We start from the raw sequence: 18,915 nt of genomic DNA, 5'->3' as shown, positions 1-18,915 counted from the left end.
TATTACATTTTCTTCCAGCATATTTTCTTTTTTTTTAAAAAAAAGTGAGGGGAATCATTACAGTATAGTATTTCCATTATCCAACATTATTTTTCATCTTTATTGCTTATCTATAGTTTTTACTGCACTTTTAATGGCATGGCTGGTCAGAAAAGGTGAGGAGGAATGTGCGTTCATTTGGCTGCTGTTAGTGCCTACTAGCTGTGCTTGAATCTTTGTCCCTGTAGATTTTAATGTCCCTGCAGACTGCTGGCAGTCTGCTTCCAGCTGTGGCAGGCATGATGCAGTGAATTGCTTTTGAATGTTCTTTACTCAAATAGGCAGTAATTACAAGCTTAAAGAGGTTTAGTGGTCCAGTAAACTACATAATCACCCCTGAATTAGCCTGGGCTCATCAGTTGCAGTCCAGCAAGCTCAAGACTGCTGTTTGTAGGCAGTCTTTATCACATAGAAACCTGAGCAGCAGGTGTGGAACAGCAAGAATCCCCCATAAACACAACTGTCTACTGGGGACAATGATCTCTAATGAGATGAGGCTACACCATCACTGTAATTTAAGTGGGAAAATAAATGCCAGAGAATGTGCTCCTGTTCCCAGCAAGATTCTTTAGATGCACTAGAAACAGGATGATTGCTCTCTTTGGAATGGAAGATTTGTTCCTGTTTTCTAGATTTTACCTATTTCTTTTATATGAGTGTACTTATTTTTTATAGATATTAATCTATTATTCTTTTATCAAGGAAAAAATGAATATGGTGGATAGCCCAAGTGCATCCTTTGAGGAGTCTGACAATTCCAGCATAGAATTTTAAAACTAATTACACAGAACACTTCAAATCTTGCCCTAATTTTAATCAGATGCCTGGTTGCTGCTGCTCCTTCTTTTTTAATATTTAAGAAATGTTAACTCTTTGCATGCTGACACAGGATATTTTTCATGTCACAGCAAACTAACCTGGAAAACTGCAGCGAGTTGTATTCTTTCTGCATAGGATTGCAACTGGCATATTGGCCTAAACTACTCCTAAACCCAAGAGTTCTTGATTATTTTTTTTATTATTCCCAGGATCTGTACTTGATCCTTTAGAAGAAGTGAAAGTAAAAATATGAATCTGGTAAATCCATTTTCCTGTCCTGTTATTGTAAAAAAAAACATTTGTTGGTAGATTCAAGAATTTCATTACCTTCCTACTACAAGAAGATGCTTGGGCCTAAGCATCATCTATTTACAGATGATATTTAATCCCAAATCTCTGGATAATTTCCCCCACTTAATTTCATGTAGACATAGTTTGCACTCTTTATTGAGTGCACACTCTGTTGAGGCAACCAAATGTCTTTTCAACCCATAACCAGGTTTGAAATTGTTGGAATAGATCTTATTACCAGATATGATATTGCCAGAAATTGAAAGGACAACCATACATTTCAGTTGTGATACATTTGATATTTAACATCAGTCCTCCGAAACAATTGGATCTAAACTTCAACAAAAGCTTTTTTCAGGGTTTTTTTTTTTTTTACCCAAAGCTACAGTAGATACAGCTGAGATCCACATGCACATTTCAACCCTGACAGATTCTCATAAGGGAGAGCAAGTAGTAAGTTCTCCAAACAGTTTATCCATTTCCTCAGGATGCAAGAGCTGAAAGATATAACTTGTCGCTAAAATAGCTCAACACCACAGTTATCTTCATCCACAGTATCTCTGCCTATAAATATGTTGAAACACTGATACACATTCAAGTGACCTTCTTCACGACATTTCTAAAATTGAGAGTACAAAGTTTTACATTGTTTTGTTCAAGAACTTTGCAGAACAGAAAAATAATGACCTGACCTGATCAGGTCTTAGAAATTTGTCCATATCCAGCAGCCTCCAGGGGTAGATTGTCTCTCTTTCCTGCAGAGTGTACAGACAAATATCACAGATGATCTAGCAACCTACGGAATGACTGCTCGATCCCAATTTCACAGACTGAGTATAGATATAAATTTCAAAAGTTTACAACTGCCACAGGAAGCGGAGAAGCTTATATTCAATTTATATCATCTTTTTTGAAGGATGTGTTTGCACTTTGTACATGTTAAACCCACATATAAGAAAGATTGCTCAATTGAGAACGCTTGCTTATCCTTATTTACTATAATTTTGTGGTGCACAAGTACAAGTGGTCCTTGACTTACGCCCAGTTGCTTAATGACCGTTTGAATTTACAACAGATAGACACACATCCTGCCAAACCTACTTATGACTTGTTTTCAAAGTTATGACAGCCACACCCTGTCCCTTGGTAGACACATTATTGCATTTGGGATCCTTGCCTTTATAGCCATTTGCAGCATCCCAAGGCCACACGACTGTGATTTGTGACATTTTTTGTTGGTTCCCAGAATTTACTTCTGGTTTCTTTCAAAAACACCCATTGGGGAAATCTGATGCAGTGTTGGTTATCAACAAATTGCAAAGAAAAAAAAATGTCAAAAAATGCTTCGACTTGTGACTATAATGACTTGCAACCATATTCCTTAAGTGGAGGACTGCCTATATAGCAAAACATTTGTTATCAATGTATACAAAGGGAAGTCTTGAAATACAAACAGCACAGTAAGAAAGGCCAGCACCTTAACCAGTAGTGGTTAAGGTGCTGGCCTAGAAATCAGGAGAGTGTGAGTTCTAATCCTACTTTAGGCACAAAAAACTTGGCTTGGTCACTTTGGGCCAGCCGCTCTCTTTCAGCCCAACCTATCTCATAGGGTTGAGGAAAACAGGAGGAGGAAGGAGTATTGAATATGTTTGTCACCCTAACTTGTGTATCTCTAAAAAAAAATTCAAACAAATCAATAGCTTTAAAAAAAGGTGCCATAAAAATCTAAAATAAATTGGTTAAAGGGACAATTCTAATCATACATGGGATGCATCTTTAAGCTTGTCAAAACTGCTTAGATTAAAGCATGAAACTATTAATTAAAACCTCAACTTCTAGTCCTGAAATATTTACTTGAAGAAATCTAGCTTGTATTGTCTAAAAACAATACATTTCCTTTCATCAAACTTTTTATAGACATTTGGGAAAGAAATGATTTTTTCCCCTTGATTACATAGTTATTTTCATTAATATCCTAAAAGGTCTCCAGGTAGCTTTTTGGTGGAAACTTTAATTAATTAAAAATTTGGTTTAAATTCATGTGGCTGTTATAATTGACTGGAAATGCTTTTACTAAGTAATTGTCTCAGTGTTGCTTGCATGTAATATTTCATCTCTTTACTGTGCTACATTTAAGATAATTTATCATCTGTGAATTTTTAATTAATGAGCCGAGCTGATATCCTTTATATGCAGCCTATTAATTTGTCAGTACTTGAGCTCTTGTGTCTGGTCCAAGGGCACATGAACCATCATTTTGCTGAAACTATGCTAGTCTGATTCTAGTGAGTTACTTGGATTTGAAACCATCTGAGAAACTCCAGTAGACATGCTTTAGGTTCATGATGGAAAAAAGGGAGGATATAAATGTATTATCATACCTCAACTATAGAAAAAAAGAGAGAAACCCATCACTCGGCTATATTACATACAATACTCCTTACTTTTTAGAAATAAAAGTCAACAAAACGTAATTTCTTCAACTAGATTTACATAGTTAAATGCTTTACAAACGCCTCACAATAAATGCCTCACAATAAATGGATTGTAGTATGCAAGCAAGTTTCAATGCATACAGGATTAATACAATCATAATTGTTGCCACTGATAGAGCTCTGTGTTGCTTTCAAATATCCTTTCATTACAGTCCTTTGTATATATTATACCAATTTTTATAAGTGGGTGAAATAGTTTGGATTAAAGCAATTGCATTATAAATCTCCTCGTAGCAATCCAATTTATTACAGCATAATCATAAAGAGAAATGCAGCCTTTAGCATTTCCAGTGTATGCTGTTTCTGCATATTTAAAATTAAAAGGAAATGGTTTTCTTCTTGTAGACGTAATCTTTTGCTTTTTCTCCTTCAATATAACTTTTTCATTCCCTTCTTCATCATCTACAATTGATATAGAATATTATAAAACCATCAATAGAATTAATCATAATTTGTAAAATAAATGTGTGCATAAATTGGGCGGGGGGGAGTTCTCCTGATTCAAAGCTTTTAACATATTCAGGAGATCTACAAAAGTAGCTTGCATGAATGACAAGAGGCTAGAATAGAAACCCACTTAAATTAGTGTATCTTAAGAAATCTAGAAATGACACATTTATAGTTGCATGTATTTTACCTTTCTCCCCTCCTACCGTTCATGCAATGCTTTAAACGTAGTATTGACAGCTATATTGGTAGCACCTGGTTGACTTTATTTGAGCTTGGAGGCTCCTGGAAGCAGAGTCAGATAGCTGGATAGGCAACCACCAGAAAATCTGAGACTTTAGGCTAGACTAAGAAGTTTGAAAACATTGCAGAAGGAAGTGGCAACCCATTTGCTTATATGCTTGCCAAGAAAACTGTGTGAATGTGTCTGTCAAGTCACAAAGAGTTGAATTTGACTCAAAGGAGACCATAACTTTATAGCTAGGTTTACCACATTGCTAGTTATAGTTAATAATGCAAGAAGACAGGAGTGGAGAACAAAGCAACTAACAATGATGGAGGCCAGGGTTTTCCCAGTCCATTTTTCAAGCTGTAATCTTTCAGTGGTACAGTAGCTAATACCAGCTATAGGCATCTGCTAAACATTGTTGATGGGACGCGGTGGCTCAGTGCCTAAGACGTTGACTTGTCAATCAAAAGGTCAGCAGTTCAGTGGTTCAAATCCCTAGTGCTGGATAATGGGGTGAGCTCATGTTACTTGTCCCAGCTTCTGCTAACCTAGCAGTTCGAAAGCATGTAAAAAATGCAAGTAGAAAAATAGGGTCCATCTTTGGTGGGAAGGTAACAGCGTTCCGTGCGTCTTTGGCGTTGAGTCATGCCGGCCACATGACCACGGAGACGTCTTTGGACAGCGCTGGCTCTTCGGCTTTGAAACAGAAATGAGCACTGCCCTCTAGAGTCGGGAATGACTAGCACATATGTGCAAGGGGAACCATTACCTTTACCTTAAACACTGTTGGGTGGTAAAGTATTTATCATGGATCATCACTTCCTTAGTCTCTTAAGCATTCTCCCTGTAATCATGGAAAGGGACCAAATGGTTTTCCTAGCCAGTTTACATTTTACATCAGGACTAAATTCTGAAAATTTTTGCAACTCACTCTAGAATTAACTAATATCAGCTTCATTAAGTTTTGAACTACAGTTTTTTTTTTAAAATTGAGAAAAATGAGTAGAGGAGAAACAAGCATCTGATCTACTCCTTCCTTGTTCTTAATCTTGCCCCCTTTCAATAACTCGTATCCTTTTCAAGCGGCAGATGCTTCAGAGAAGTAGAGTCCTTACAGAAGTTAAAAGTAGGGCATTCAAAAACAGCCAAGGAGCCTTATTTATTAAACATATGCCCAACATGAAGCAAAGCAATTATAATTAATCAGGAATAACTGTTCTAACTACCCATATATCCTTATTAACACCTTAAAAGTTTGTATATTTTCTGTTGCTCTTGTGGAAAACTGATGGAAAAGAATTATGTTATTTAATAAATTTTCCCTTTCCAAATTATGACTCAGGGTATTGCTGTAATTCTTTCCATGTCTTACTGAGTTCCTTCAGTGCAGTATGTAATAACCAATTTAAGACACAATTAAAACATCAAAACGGAAAAGGCAACTAATAATTACAAATCTTTACATAGTAAAATTACAAAAGAACAATCTAATAAAAACTAATTTGTAATCACTAAAAGAGCAAAACTAATTAAGATACATGGAATCTCATGCCCTGGCATACTTAACATATAAGACAATTCAAATTAATAAAAATATCCATAAATAATAAAACATTTGAAACTCTACATATTACCTGCTTGGTTAAGATCATATTTTATAATATTGCACAGGCTCTGATTACTTTCTTCTATTATAAAGTGGATTGTAATATATTTTAAAATCCTTCCTAAAGGTATTAAAAGTGGCTGTAGTTTAGGAATCTGTTTCAACATTCTGGAAGCACATGTCATGAAAAACCCATGGAAATAACATATGGAAAAAGAGCATGGATTAATAAACATCTTATTTGAGAATTTAGGCTAACATAATTTGGAAATAAATTTTTAGCAATTTGTTCCATACATGATAGAAATTACTGAAAAACATGTTGCTAACACAATACAGTAAATTACAGAATAAAAGAATTGGTAGTGTCCTTGGAGGTCTTCTAGTCTAACCCCATACTCAATAGGAGACCCTAGCCTAGCTATTTCAGGCAAATGGTTGTCCAATTTCTTTAAAAATCTCCAGTGAGGAAGCACCCACAACTTCTGGAGGTAAACTGTTCCACTGATTAATTGTTCTCTCTGTCAAGTAATTTCTCCTTCTTTCTCGGTTGGTTTTGTCCTTGATTAGTTTTCATTCAATGAACATTCAATGAGAATTTAGGCTTGATTAGTTTTTATTCATTGCTTTTTGTTCTGCCTTCAGGTGCTTTGGCGAATAGGTTGACCCTCTCCTCTTTGTGGCAGCCCCTTAGATATTGGAAAACTGCTACCATGTCCCCCCAATCCTTTTTTTCATTAAACTAGACATACCCAGTTCTTGCAACCATTCTTCAAATGTCTGAGCCTCCAGTCTCCTGGTTAGTACATTGACACCTTTACCTGCACAGCTTGGGATTGTGATGTACATTGGGTGTCATCCACATACTGATAAAACCGAACTCTGAACTGATAAATAACTTCATGTAAATGTTAAACAAAAGAGGGGAACCCTGAAGCACCCCACACATCAGGGGTCATGGTCATGTTAAAGAGGAAGGTAAAGTCTCTTTTGACTTGTGCTTGATTCTTGATTTCTTTGTGGAAACTTCATACTCTTCTGTTGGTAAAACAAGTGAAATGATTTGCTGTTGAATGTTTTGTTCAGTCTTCCTGTGTAACTATAGCTCTGAAATTCCTTTTGGTGTTCCCCAAAGAAATTTTTACCAGGCCCCTTTAAGTAGCCTCCGATTGGAGAAGAGGTCAGCAAGGTGCTGCCATCTGTTGAGGCATATTTGGAATAAGATATACAAAAGTGTAAAAAGCACAGTAATCAGGAGAAATGTGCGTTTCTTTGTATTTGGATACAGTGAGTTTCCAGCAGATGAGCACTTCCTGTGTCCATAAGAACTGGAGTCCAAGAAGTTTGTGTATGTGTGCACATGTGTGCACAGAAAAGGGCAATTCACTGCCTGTGGAGCAGAGAACTTTGACTTATAGCATGGGATTCATGGAAAGCTGTCATTAAAGACTCTTGTATTGCCCCAGCATTCAATGATTTTAATATGCTTTTTATAAACATCTGGTATTTCCTGGACACTGTTTCTGTTCACTGTTGCATTGAGCCCTTCCTTCCTTTCTACCAAGCTTTGATTTGATTGCTGTGTTGGTGCCGATTATATTTAACCTCTTTTGTATGTAAGCAATAGGTTTTTGTTGTTCACTATGTGCAGGCTGATGGTTCTTAAAAGGAGGAGGCTTTAAATATTAGAGCACCTTTCATTTCTTTTCCACAGATATGCAGAATATAACTATAATCAGTAAGATATTGACAGCATTGAGGAAGTTCATTATTTTATCATCCAATTAGTGGCAACCTTGACTGATTTCAGCAAAACCTGAGCAGGGTAGGGCCATATTAGTATGTGAATAGAAATCTCCGGTTTAGAAGGAATGACCAAAAAATGTGCTGGAAAGCATTATCAAAAAATAAAAAAATGACACAGATATGTCTGTGAACTGTTTAGGTGCTGAGCTAGAGTTTAAAAATATTTCATCTTAATATATGTATATGGCATTTTGCCCAAATCGCAACTAATATGCTTGGTTTATTTCACAGTAAACAGATTATATACATGAGAACAGACATATGCACAGACACACATGCACAAACACACAGACACATATGTATACATACTGTGCAGAGTGCAGATACACATACACAGACATATGCATATCAACACAGAGACATATTCACATATATATTCACCTTATGCCACCAGACTTGAAATTCTGGTTTAGAAAATTTAGAACTATGCCGCCTTCGGTATGACCTGAGCATAGCTCATAAAATCATCTGCTACAATGTCCTTCCTGTCAATGACTACTTCAGCTTCAACCACAACAATACACAAACACACAATAGATACAAACTTAAAGTGAACCAATTCAATCTCAATTGCAGAAAATATGACTTCAGTAACAGAGTTGTTAATGCCTGGAATGCACTACCAGACTCTGTGGTCTTTTCCCAAAATCCCCAAAACTTTAACCTAAGATTGTCTACTGTTGACCTCACCCCATTCCTTAGAGGTCTGTAAGGGGTGTGCATAAGAGCACCAGCGTGCCTACTGTCCCTGTCCTAATGTTCCCTTTAATTGTATTCATTTTCTGTATTCAGTTCATGCTTATACTTATATATATTATCTAATATGTACTCGACAAAATAAACAAATAAAAATAAATAAATAAATATTTTTGTTTAAGAGAAAGATGGAAAGGATAAGTCACTTTAGATTTGCTTCCACAAAGTATTAAATTATTTATCATATATTTTCCGTAAAAGGACATTTCATCATTACTTTTCTTTAAAGGTTTTCTGTTTTTAGTTTTTGTGGGGAAAGCAAAATTAAACTTTTATTTTCTTAATCAATTATAACAGAATGCAAAATATTTTCTGCATATTTTTCTGTAAGTGGGTAAAAAGAAAAGCAAGCTGTTTCTTGGCTCTTTTTTTTTTTAAAATTTTCCATCCAAATACTACTAAGTGAGAAATAAGAAAGCAGGCTGAAATCTTGTAATTTAGTTTATAGTGTTTGAAAGAATTTTAGGAGACACCTTAGTTGTCCTTTTTGGTTTGCCTTTGTATCAGGAGGCAAAGACTCAACTACTATAAATTCAAGCTATGTTCTTAGACTATACTGTGCCCTGCTTTTTAATGCAAATGAGAGGCACAAAATGTCTCTTTGATAATATGCAGTCAGGACACAAAAAAGGTTCATTCAAACCGCAAAAGTAATTCATGAAGTTGAAAAAAAGAATAAGAAAGCATTATGGTTTAAAACAAAAAAGTCTTCATGAATGTATTATAATGAACATAATTTTCATGAGTTAAAATATTCCAGAAGCAAAACATGTATTACTAGCACAATAGTATTACTAGCTTTGCTTGATAGGGAACAAAAAAGATTTAGCACAGTTGAAAGTTCCATTCATTTATGAAATAATGTTATTCAATTAACATGTATACACCCCCATCACAATGTATCCTTAATATATGAATTATTTAAATGAACAGCTAGTCAGTTAATCTGTGCATTACAATTGATGCAGCAATATTAAAACAAGACAAACAGTTGCACAAAATTCAATATAACCCCCCCCCTCACATGTTAGATGTTAAAGTCATATTTGGGATACAACAGAGAGTGAGATCAAATGACCATAAAGGATACAACATCTTGATTATATATTCAAATTTATCACAAGCCAACTTTTATGGGTACATTCAGTTTATTTCAAACACGGCAAAACCTTTGTTTTTATTAAAAGCTAACACAAATTCAGTGAATGCTGGCAGCATTTTCAATAACCAGCTCATGCTTTTCATTGTCATTTTCTATCTTTTTAAAATATAACTTACTAACTCATGACACTTGCTGCTCTTTTCTCCTGTTTTATTTTATATCTTGGCCAAGAAAGCAAGTCTCTGTTATAATGAAATAGTGGAATTAGAATTTTAAGGAAGAAAATTTAGAATGTTAGAATGTGTAATTTAGTATATTCCACATGCAATTGCAAAACGTCTACCTTTCTAGGCGTATGGATATGATCTTGCGCTAGATTATATAAATTTAAGGACATAATTGACATTAAGGTTTCTTGGACTTGAACTCTGGAAACTTTTGTCAAAGGACCCTACTTGGCAAACTAGTGTTAATGAGGTTTCACTCTGGTCATAGCCCTATCCTCAAGTTGAACATCCCTGCTTATTCTGTGTTAGATTACCACTCTTGGGTATCTTTGATTTTTTTCCCCTTAGACTTCAATTTCTACAACCCCATCAACAGGCCAATAGTAGATGCAATACATTACAGTACACCAAAGAGGGTCACCAGGGCAAGGATATCTGAAACAAGATTATCTCTGCTCAGATATCTAACCTTGTAAAAGGCTTCCAGGCTACAGAGGTCACTTGTGCTTCTACAATAAAGATGGATCAATGAGCACCTCTAAATTACAAATGTGATCCTTTTAAGGAAAGTGTATAATAGTTAAAACCATGTGAGACTCAAGCAGAAACCTTCTGGAAGTGGGTGGCAAAATACCATTTCAACTGTTTATTTGTTTACACTATTCTGAGAGGACTGTGATCCACAGAAGCTTTTAAAATAATGTTTTTAAGGTGCTGCAAGAGTTTCTGTTGTTATTACTCTGAGAAAAGGGATCAGTCATGCTCTTTTTTAAAAATATAATTTATATTAATAGTATTGATTACAACACAAACTAAACTTACAGAAAGAGAATAGAATAGAAAAAAGCAGCAAAAGTGCAGGAATAAAGGAAAGAAAAAGAAAAATATATAAAGAAGTGACTTCCAACCTTCATCACAAATTTAAATAAATTTGATAACACTCCATCTGTCTCTTATAAATTACAAACTGCAAACAAATATCTCTTTCTCTCATACCCATTCTTTAGCTAGAAGCAGATCCAGTAAGTCAACTTTTTAATCCTGGTGTCAGCAAAAAGTCCTTAAACAACTTTGCCAGAACTTTGTCAAAAAAAAAAGAGAGAGCTTATTTTAACTTTGATCAAATAAACCAACATTATGTTTCTTCCTCCGTTCCTTTTACTTCTAACAGTCTTAATCTGCAAATATTGTTGTAGGATTTGATTTATCTTTAATTCTTTATCCCATCACACAGGTTTCTTCAAGGCTTTAACAAACTTCTTTTGTAAACCCAGTAATTTCATTCTCCTTGTTTGTCATTTGTATCTTCTTTTTCATTTTTAAAACTAAAGCCAGTTTGTTTTGTATATCAAATATTGTTTTCCCAATCATTATCTTGGCTTGTCATTTGTAGTACTACCTTTGATACTTTTTCTGTCTTTTCAGATAAAATTTGGTTTACATCTGTCAGTTCTTCATTAACATCTTAGTCTATTCATAAAAGCAGGTATCATTACCAACACAATATTGCAGTTACTATCTTCTGATCCATTATTCAAATATTTCCTTTAATGTTTCTGATGTTATAATGTTTTGGGTCATTTAAGAACTCCCAATATTAACTAACCATCATGAAGAATATTTTTCTTTTTTTCCCTTTTGTTTAGATGCTTTAAACCCCTCTAGTGTTTAGTTTCTAAAATCATAAAGTTGCTTATCTTTGTAATAACTTACAATAGCAAATAGCTTGAAATAGATCTATAACAACAACAATAACAACAACAACAACAGAGTTGGAAGGGACCTTGGAGGTCTTCTAGTCCAACCCCCTGCCAGGCAGGAAACCTTACACCACTTCAGACAAATGGTTATCCAACATCTTTTTAAAAATTTCCAGTGTTGGGGCATTTACAACTTCTGCAAGCAAGTTGTTCCACTCATTAATTGTCCTGACTGTCAGGAAATTTCTCCTTAGTTCTAAGTTGCTTCTTTCCTTGATCAGTTTCCACCCATTGCTTCTTGTTCTGCCCTCAGGTGCTTTGGAGAATAGCTTGACCCCCTCTTCTTTGTGGCAACCCCTGAGATATTGGAATACTGTTATCATGTCTCCCCTAGTCCTTCTTTTTATTAAACTAGACATATCCAGTTCTTGCAACTGTTCTTCATATGTTTTAGCCTCCAGTCCCCTAATCATCTTTGTTGCTTTTCTCTACACTCTTTCTAGAGTCTCAACATCTTTTTTACATCGTGGCGACCAAAACTGGATGCAATATTCCAAGTCTCCCTTTATTTCTAATTTTCTAATTTATTTCCAGTATAATAAAAATCTCCCTTTATTTCTTTGTCGGTAAATATAAATTTAACACAAAAATAGTTTGTCTTGAAAGAGACTGCCTGCGAAGGCTCCTGGATTGGGGCTGAAAGACGAAAGCAGAAGCAGAATGCTCTGTCCCATATTTGGATAGACCAGGTTGCCCTGATAAAAAACACAACAGCAAAGTTAGCCAGAACAAGTCTGCTTCCCATGAGAAGCTATTCAGTTTTATAGTTATTTCCACAAACTTATAGTAAAAGTCAATATTCCAAATTTATTTGGACTTTTAATTCACTTGTAACTTTCTTAGATCAAAATGTTATTTTGATATCTTTTTGCTGTTTATTTAAAAAATTTTAAGTTTGTAAGGTTGCAATTATTTTTCTTTTGGTCAGAGTTGAAGATAAGCTCATCCTGACAACATTTAAAACTTGTCATTCTGAAGGTGGCTAATAGCTTTAAGAAATGATTTCCAAAAGTGATTAGAAAATGAAGCTTGTGAATTTAGTGTTCTTTAAAAGGCTTTGCTGCACTTGTGAGCAAGGTAACTGATCCCTTCATCTCCTGGTGCTCAAACCCACTGAAAACTGCTGTTCTGTAGTCTCTTCATGAGAAGCAGCCACATGTGGGCAATCTCTCGCCCTGTCCTTATCTGGAGAGGTTGCAAGGAACTGACTGATTCCTTGGGCTTTGCTGTGGTTTTCCCAGAAGATGTTTTTCATTTGCCAAAACTCCCCTCAAGTCACTTGAAATCAGCCATTCTTGTTTCCTTAAACAAGGCAATGTACAATATATTCTGAAATGCATTTGTATGACTAAGGCAGTCATAGAATGGATTCCATTTGATAAAAAGTGTCCACACAAGAGGCCTAAAACAAGATGAAGTGACAACATCAGCAAGTATTCCGGGTCCAATTAGCAAAAGAAAGCTCAGGACCATATTGGCTGAAAACACACAGAAGAGACTTTCATCCTGCAGTGGATAGAAAATGTCTAAAATAGTGATGGTGATGATTTTTAAATAGTATGAAATAACTTCTGATTTATTTTTGAATAAATAATAAATTCATTAAAGTCACTGCTATCAGAATTCTGTTGTGAAGCTTTTGAACTGAATTAGCTCACATGTAATTTGAAACACACTCACACACACACATACACATATCTCGAACTATCCTAAAAATGGCCAAATTGATCGATGATGCACAAAGGCGAATATCTCTTCAATGATGTTTTTTACACTCTGACGATGTTAGCAGAGGCTAACAAAAGCTAAATGGATAATATATTTTAAGTTCCGGAGATCGTGATGTCTGTCTCTTCAAGTATCTATGTATGTATGGAGAGAGAGAGAGAGAGAGAGAGAGAGACATACCTACATATTTACATATCTACATACATACATACTGGGTTTTTTAAATATGCATCACGTTGGATTGATTCAGGGAAGGGAGCATAAATCTGACAATACATAATCAGTGTTTTATAGCTTTTTTCCATTTGAAAGTGTTAATGAAGCTGGAAAAAAAAAACATTCCAGAAAGAAGAGCTTTGGCTACTGCTCTGATAGCCAAAGCTATTTTCTGGCTACCAGAGCCATATATTAGGATATATTAGGATTAGTCCTAATCACTAATTCTTATTTTAAAATGTAAATGTGATTTTGTTTTCTCTTCTAATGTGTTGCAGCTCTCCCAGAGACTTGAGTGAATCCTTTCTCAAGTTCCATCTTGATCAATTGTGTGCAAATAATTAAGCTTTTAAGAGATAATGGTATGAGGCTAATGTACACATCAAAAGTAAAGATCTCAAGTCAGTGTTTATTGAACAGTGGCCAAATCTCCTTTGATATCTCAAAGTGATCTCGGTGATAAGTATGCTTCTTTAGCTAAAACCAGTGGGATGTTAATAATTGACTGATTTTAAATAGGATTCCCTCCTTTGAAACAATAACAACAACAACCGATGATAGTGCAAAGTAGGAATGACTGATAGATTAAATCTGCCATTCTGCGTAATGAATTTCCCGTTTTAATGTTAAAATAGTAGTTATCTGGGATATCACCCATTCTTCTGCTGCAGCGCCTTATCTCCTATAGCCTGTAGTATGTGCCTTCCTTGCCTCAAGGATGAGAAATCAACAATGCTTTGAATGTTTTTAACATGACCTACCTAGCCTGTGGCATGTTCATTCTTGGTCTATTTAGTGCCTTTCTTACAATGTAAAAGGAATAAATTCTTACTTCCTTACAATAATTGTATTATAAAAATTAATGTTTCAAGCATATGAAACATTTTGGATTTTTTTTAAAGAACCAGCCTCATTATGATTTTTTTCCCCCTGGGAGAGATTATCTCCATGAAATAATGGCTTTCATGTGATTATCGCAATTACAGTTTTTTTGTGAAACTGAACATTGATGTTAAGCCAATAACCAGACAGTGGGGGAGGGGAGGGAAGAGGAGCATGAAAGAAGGATCAGATGACTGAAAACATATTACAATTTGAAATAATTTTGTTCTAATATTTTAGTATACTCAGGCATGTGGCTGTGTGTGCATGTGTTTTGTTTACAGTAGTTATATTATTCGGATGGCTAATTTTATCTATTTCAAAACGGTCCAGAACAATTGAAAATTGCTTCATGGAGACAGAATTCTCAGTCTCAGTAGTTTGAGGCTGTCTTGGAAATTCTTGCTTTTTGCATGGAATTAGGCATAGCTTGCTGAGATATATGTAAAACTGGATCTGTTGCAAGGTGGTAAAACAATATGAGAAAGAAAAGGGTTTTGAATTAAGCAGCAGTTACGTCTAAGTAACTGCAAACTCCCCAAAACAATTTGAGAGTAGAATCTCAAATTTAAGAATAATTGCAGTACTACAGAAAATGATCAGAATGAGCCCAGTGAACAGAACAGAATGGTATAACAGAGTTGGAAGGGACCTTGGAGGTCTTCTAGTCCAACCCCTCGTTCAAGCTATACCACTTCAGACAATTGACTATCCTGTCTCTTTAAAAGCTTCCAGTGATGGAGTACCCACAACTTCTGAAGGCAATCTGTTCCACTGTTTATTGTTCTCATTGTCAGGAAATTTCTCCTTAGTTCGAGGTTGCTTTTCTCCCTGGTTAGTTTCCAACCATCTTGTCTTGCCTTCTGATGCTTTGGAAAATAGGTTGACCCCCTCTTCTTTGTGGCAGCCCCTCAAATATTGGAACACTCTAGTCACCCGTAGTCCTTCTTTTCACTATACTAGACATACCCAATTCCTGCAACCATTTTTCAGTGATAGCAAGAGTTTAATAATATCAAAAGCTAGGGCCATTAACCTAGCCTAACGCACTATTATAAAGCATAGGTGGGCAACATAAGTTCCTAGGGAATGAAGTGATCCAAAGCCCCTACACCAGTAGTGGGTTACAAATCCTATTGCTACCGGTTTGCTCGTGGGTGTGCGCGTGCTCACGTGTGCATGTGCAGAAGTGTCCGGGCGGGTGGGCGGAGCCTTCTGTCACCGCCGCTACCAGTTCACCAGATCCGGGGTGAACTGGTAGCAACCCACCACTGTCCTACACTCATGATTTCTGAGTATAGCTTATATAGATTTCCATCATCTGTCATCATCCAATGTTTATTTTCTTTTACTATTTCTCTAAAATAAAGCATATAAGCTTCTTTTCATGTAAATGTCTTTTAGCTGCATAGTTCATCTTAAACTGTCAAGCTACAATAGTGCTTAAGTTTTCCTTTATTACCTCTTACAGCCCTTTTTGTTTCAGTGTTGGAAAGCTGAAATGTCCAGCCCTGGAACAGCTTTCTGGCCATTGTTACTGACCCAAGAGTAGGCTTTCACCGAACAATATAAGTTTTCAGAATTTGGAATACTGTTAGAAATAAAAACCAAAATCATTGTGAATCATTGATCTGTCAGTTAATGTTTCTTTTGTTGTTGTTGTTGTTATGTGTATGTTTTTAAAAATGATGAAATCATTCGTAAGAGTATTAAAATAGCCCTTTTTTCACTATATAAACCTAGATAACCTTGGAATATTTACAAAAATGATGGCACAGTGATTACTACAACCTGAACAACTCAAAAAATGTACTCGCCACAATATTTATTTATTAAGGCAAAATGTTAACATCAAAATGTTGAAGTGCTTATGATTTTTGTATTTTTTCAGGAGAAAATGTGAATAAAGCATTCAGCCTTTGATTATTATTTTTTAGAACTAAAAATCTTTCCCTTTTTTGAATTATGATCATAGCAATGCCAACACTGGGTGGTATTTTTTTCATTGAAAGCGGAACTTCAAGTTAGGCTGATATTTAACTGAAAACAGTATTGCCTCTGAGATCTATCTTAAAATGTTTATAATTTTACTGTAAATTATATCAGTATATCCCCATATAATGAATGTATACAAACATGCAACATGAAGCTGTAGAAAAGCAAGAAAGAATCTTCCTAAACTTAGTGCTGAAATTAGTGGAATTGCTGATGTATTATTTGTATTCCTTAATCTTAACAGCAATTGAATTCTGAGCAGTGTATACAATCACTGATTTTAATCAAAAGTTAGACAGCTGGATTGAATCATTAGAACAAAAATACATTCAAGAAAGAAATATGCCAAACATTGGCATAAAACATGAATATGAAAGAAGTTATTTATTCAAGATGCGGAAAATGACAGTAGGCATGATTCGTTTAAAGAAGAGTTAAAATTTTAGTTCTGGCACAACAACTGACTTCATTTAGTATCAAAGTACTTGTATCTCAGGCAGTTCTTTCTACACTTCGCTAATCATTATAATTGACTTGTCTTTTACTGCCATTAATTATACGATGTAGTAGTCCATTAATAATTATGAGAGTGACACACCTCAGCATTTTCATCTTTAATTATAGATGCTACGTTTTTATGATTCAAGAAAATGGCTAATAAAAACTGTTTAATAAACACCCACACTATAGATACATAGGTAGAGATACTTACGCATATTTACTTGTCCTGCAGCACCCTTACCCTTCAGAAGAACAGAAAAAGCAGTTGGCACAAGACACAGGGCTGACAATACTTCAAGTGAACAATTGGTAAGTAATTATACTTCAGTATTTACCCAGTATCAGAATTGCAGCCTCTGGCAACTTGCAGCTAATGGTTTGCGTTATGATGATCCACCTTTCAGTAACTTTCTTTCTTTCCTAGTTTAGGTATGGCAAATCCAGCATTAGCCTAGAAAATGCTTTCAGCTAATGGAGCCAGTGGTTTTGTTCTCCCTGTGTTATGGATATTGGCTTTTACACAGCAGTGGAAATAGTTAGGTTTCTTTTTGTGTTTGTATGGTGATTGGCTAGAATGGATTTGTTTTAGACCACCTTTCAGGAAATCAATTTCTCAACAGCTAGGAAATTACAAATGAATTGACCATTATTATAGTTATTTCATACTCATTTTAGTGTACGTTTGCATGCAATGTTATTCAGAATTGCTGCCGCTGAGCATAGAGCGGTCTAAATCCTTTTAATGTCTCTCAAGCTATGAGGGAGAAAACTGGTTAACGTAATTATTAATAAGCTAATTAGTAAAAAAGACAAGCAGAAATATAAATGCCCAAATCTTGGTTTAGGAGGGAAAAATAAAACTTCTTAAAATATATTAAGTTTTTGTTGTTTCTAATAGTATAGCTCTTAATAGGGGAAAAATTGCAGTTAAAAAAAAACAATTTAGTCCATTTGTTCTTGATATGAATTGTGGGCTTCACACTGAAACAGCATTTAAATTATATTGAAATCTAACGCTATGTAAAATTAAGTGAATCTAATTAATTGTCCCAATAATTTTAGATTAGTGTTTATGATATGGAAATCTTATCATCTTTGAAGTAATATTCAGGAAATGGCCAAGGCAAGCTCCAAGTGTGACGTGAAAGAGATTTTTACATTTTTTTTTCTCTTTTCTTATTATTCCAAAAGTGTCAGGGATTAATATTGCTGAGACTTTGATTACAAGGGTAATCCATTTTAGTGAATAAATTTGGTTTTGATGCTTTATTGCACCTGCATTAACCAGCTTTTCACAGACAGAATGACTAGAGACCAGAGAGAGGGGCTTCAGATATATTAAACTCTTATTATAGAAAATGTAATTTCTGTCAATATAATCCCATGTATTCTTCAATTTAGTACTTTGGAGATAACAAGCTACTTACAATATATTTGCCTTCAGAGGATTAATTCACAAAGTGCTATCTGTAAGACACAGACAGGCTCATATAATCAGAGCTTGTAAAGGTTATCAATTGGTGTGACCTTACAGCAGACGTAGGAGATCAATTTGCTGTAGCCTTTTAAATATGTTGAACAATGAGATCAGAGAATGCTTTGTGCGTTGATTTACACTTATTTTTTTTTGAATGCAGTGTACCAAATAATAAATAATTATGTGTTAATCACTAATAAGGACATCAGAATATAAAAGCACACTTGATGCAGATTTATTGTAAGAACATGTCTGGCTTGTACGTCTGTATCTCACTTTGTTGGGTCCTTAAAATGGGTATGCAATTTTGCAAATATGCAATGCTACTACTTACAAAGTTTGCTGAAATTGCTCTTTGTGGGCAAATTATAACACATTGCAGCCATGCATTGGTAAAAACTTACACAATAATTTATGATGAGGTTATCATGGTGTTGTCTGCTTCTTTATAAATGGGAGAACACATTTGGACATTTGCACATTTGTAATGCAGTGTTGTATCTCTATCCAGGTATCTCTATTCTTCTACTAGCAATCCT

General features: G+C 35.0%; 1 protein-coding gene across 5 annotated transcripts in view; it reads left to right on the top strand.

Annotated features, from left to right (window-relative positions):
• The window catches only part of MEIS1 (Meis homeobox 1), a 203,553-nt gene that overhangs the window by 133,809 nt on the left and 50,829 nt on the right, over positions 1–18,915 (top strand). For all 5 annotated transcript variants that reach the window (XM_058182239.1, XM_058182230.1, XM_058182245.1 and 2 more), the window contains one exon: positions 17,132–17,208. In XM_058182239.1, the coding sequence (XP_058038222.1) occupies positions 17,132–17,208 (77 nt within the window). The remainder of the gene's footprint in view (positions 1–17,131; positions 17,209–18,915) is intronic.

This window comes from Ahaetulla prasina, chromosome 1 (assembly GCF_028640845.1).
Source record: "Ahaetulla prasina isolate Xishuangbanna chromosome 1, ASM2864084v1, whole genome shotgun sequence".
NCBI lineage: Eukaryota > Metazoa > Chordata > Lepidosauria > Squamata > Colubridae > Ahaetulla > Ahaetulla prasina.
The sequence above is the reverse complement of the archived record's forward strand: the minus strand, read 5'-3'. Positions and strand labels throughout refer to the sequence as shown.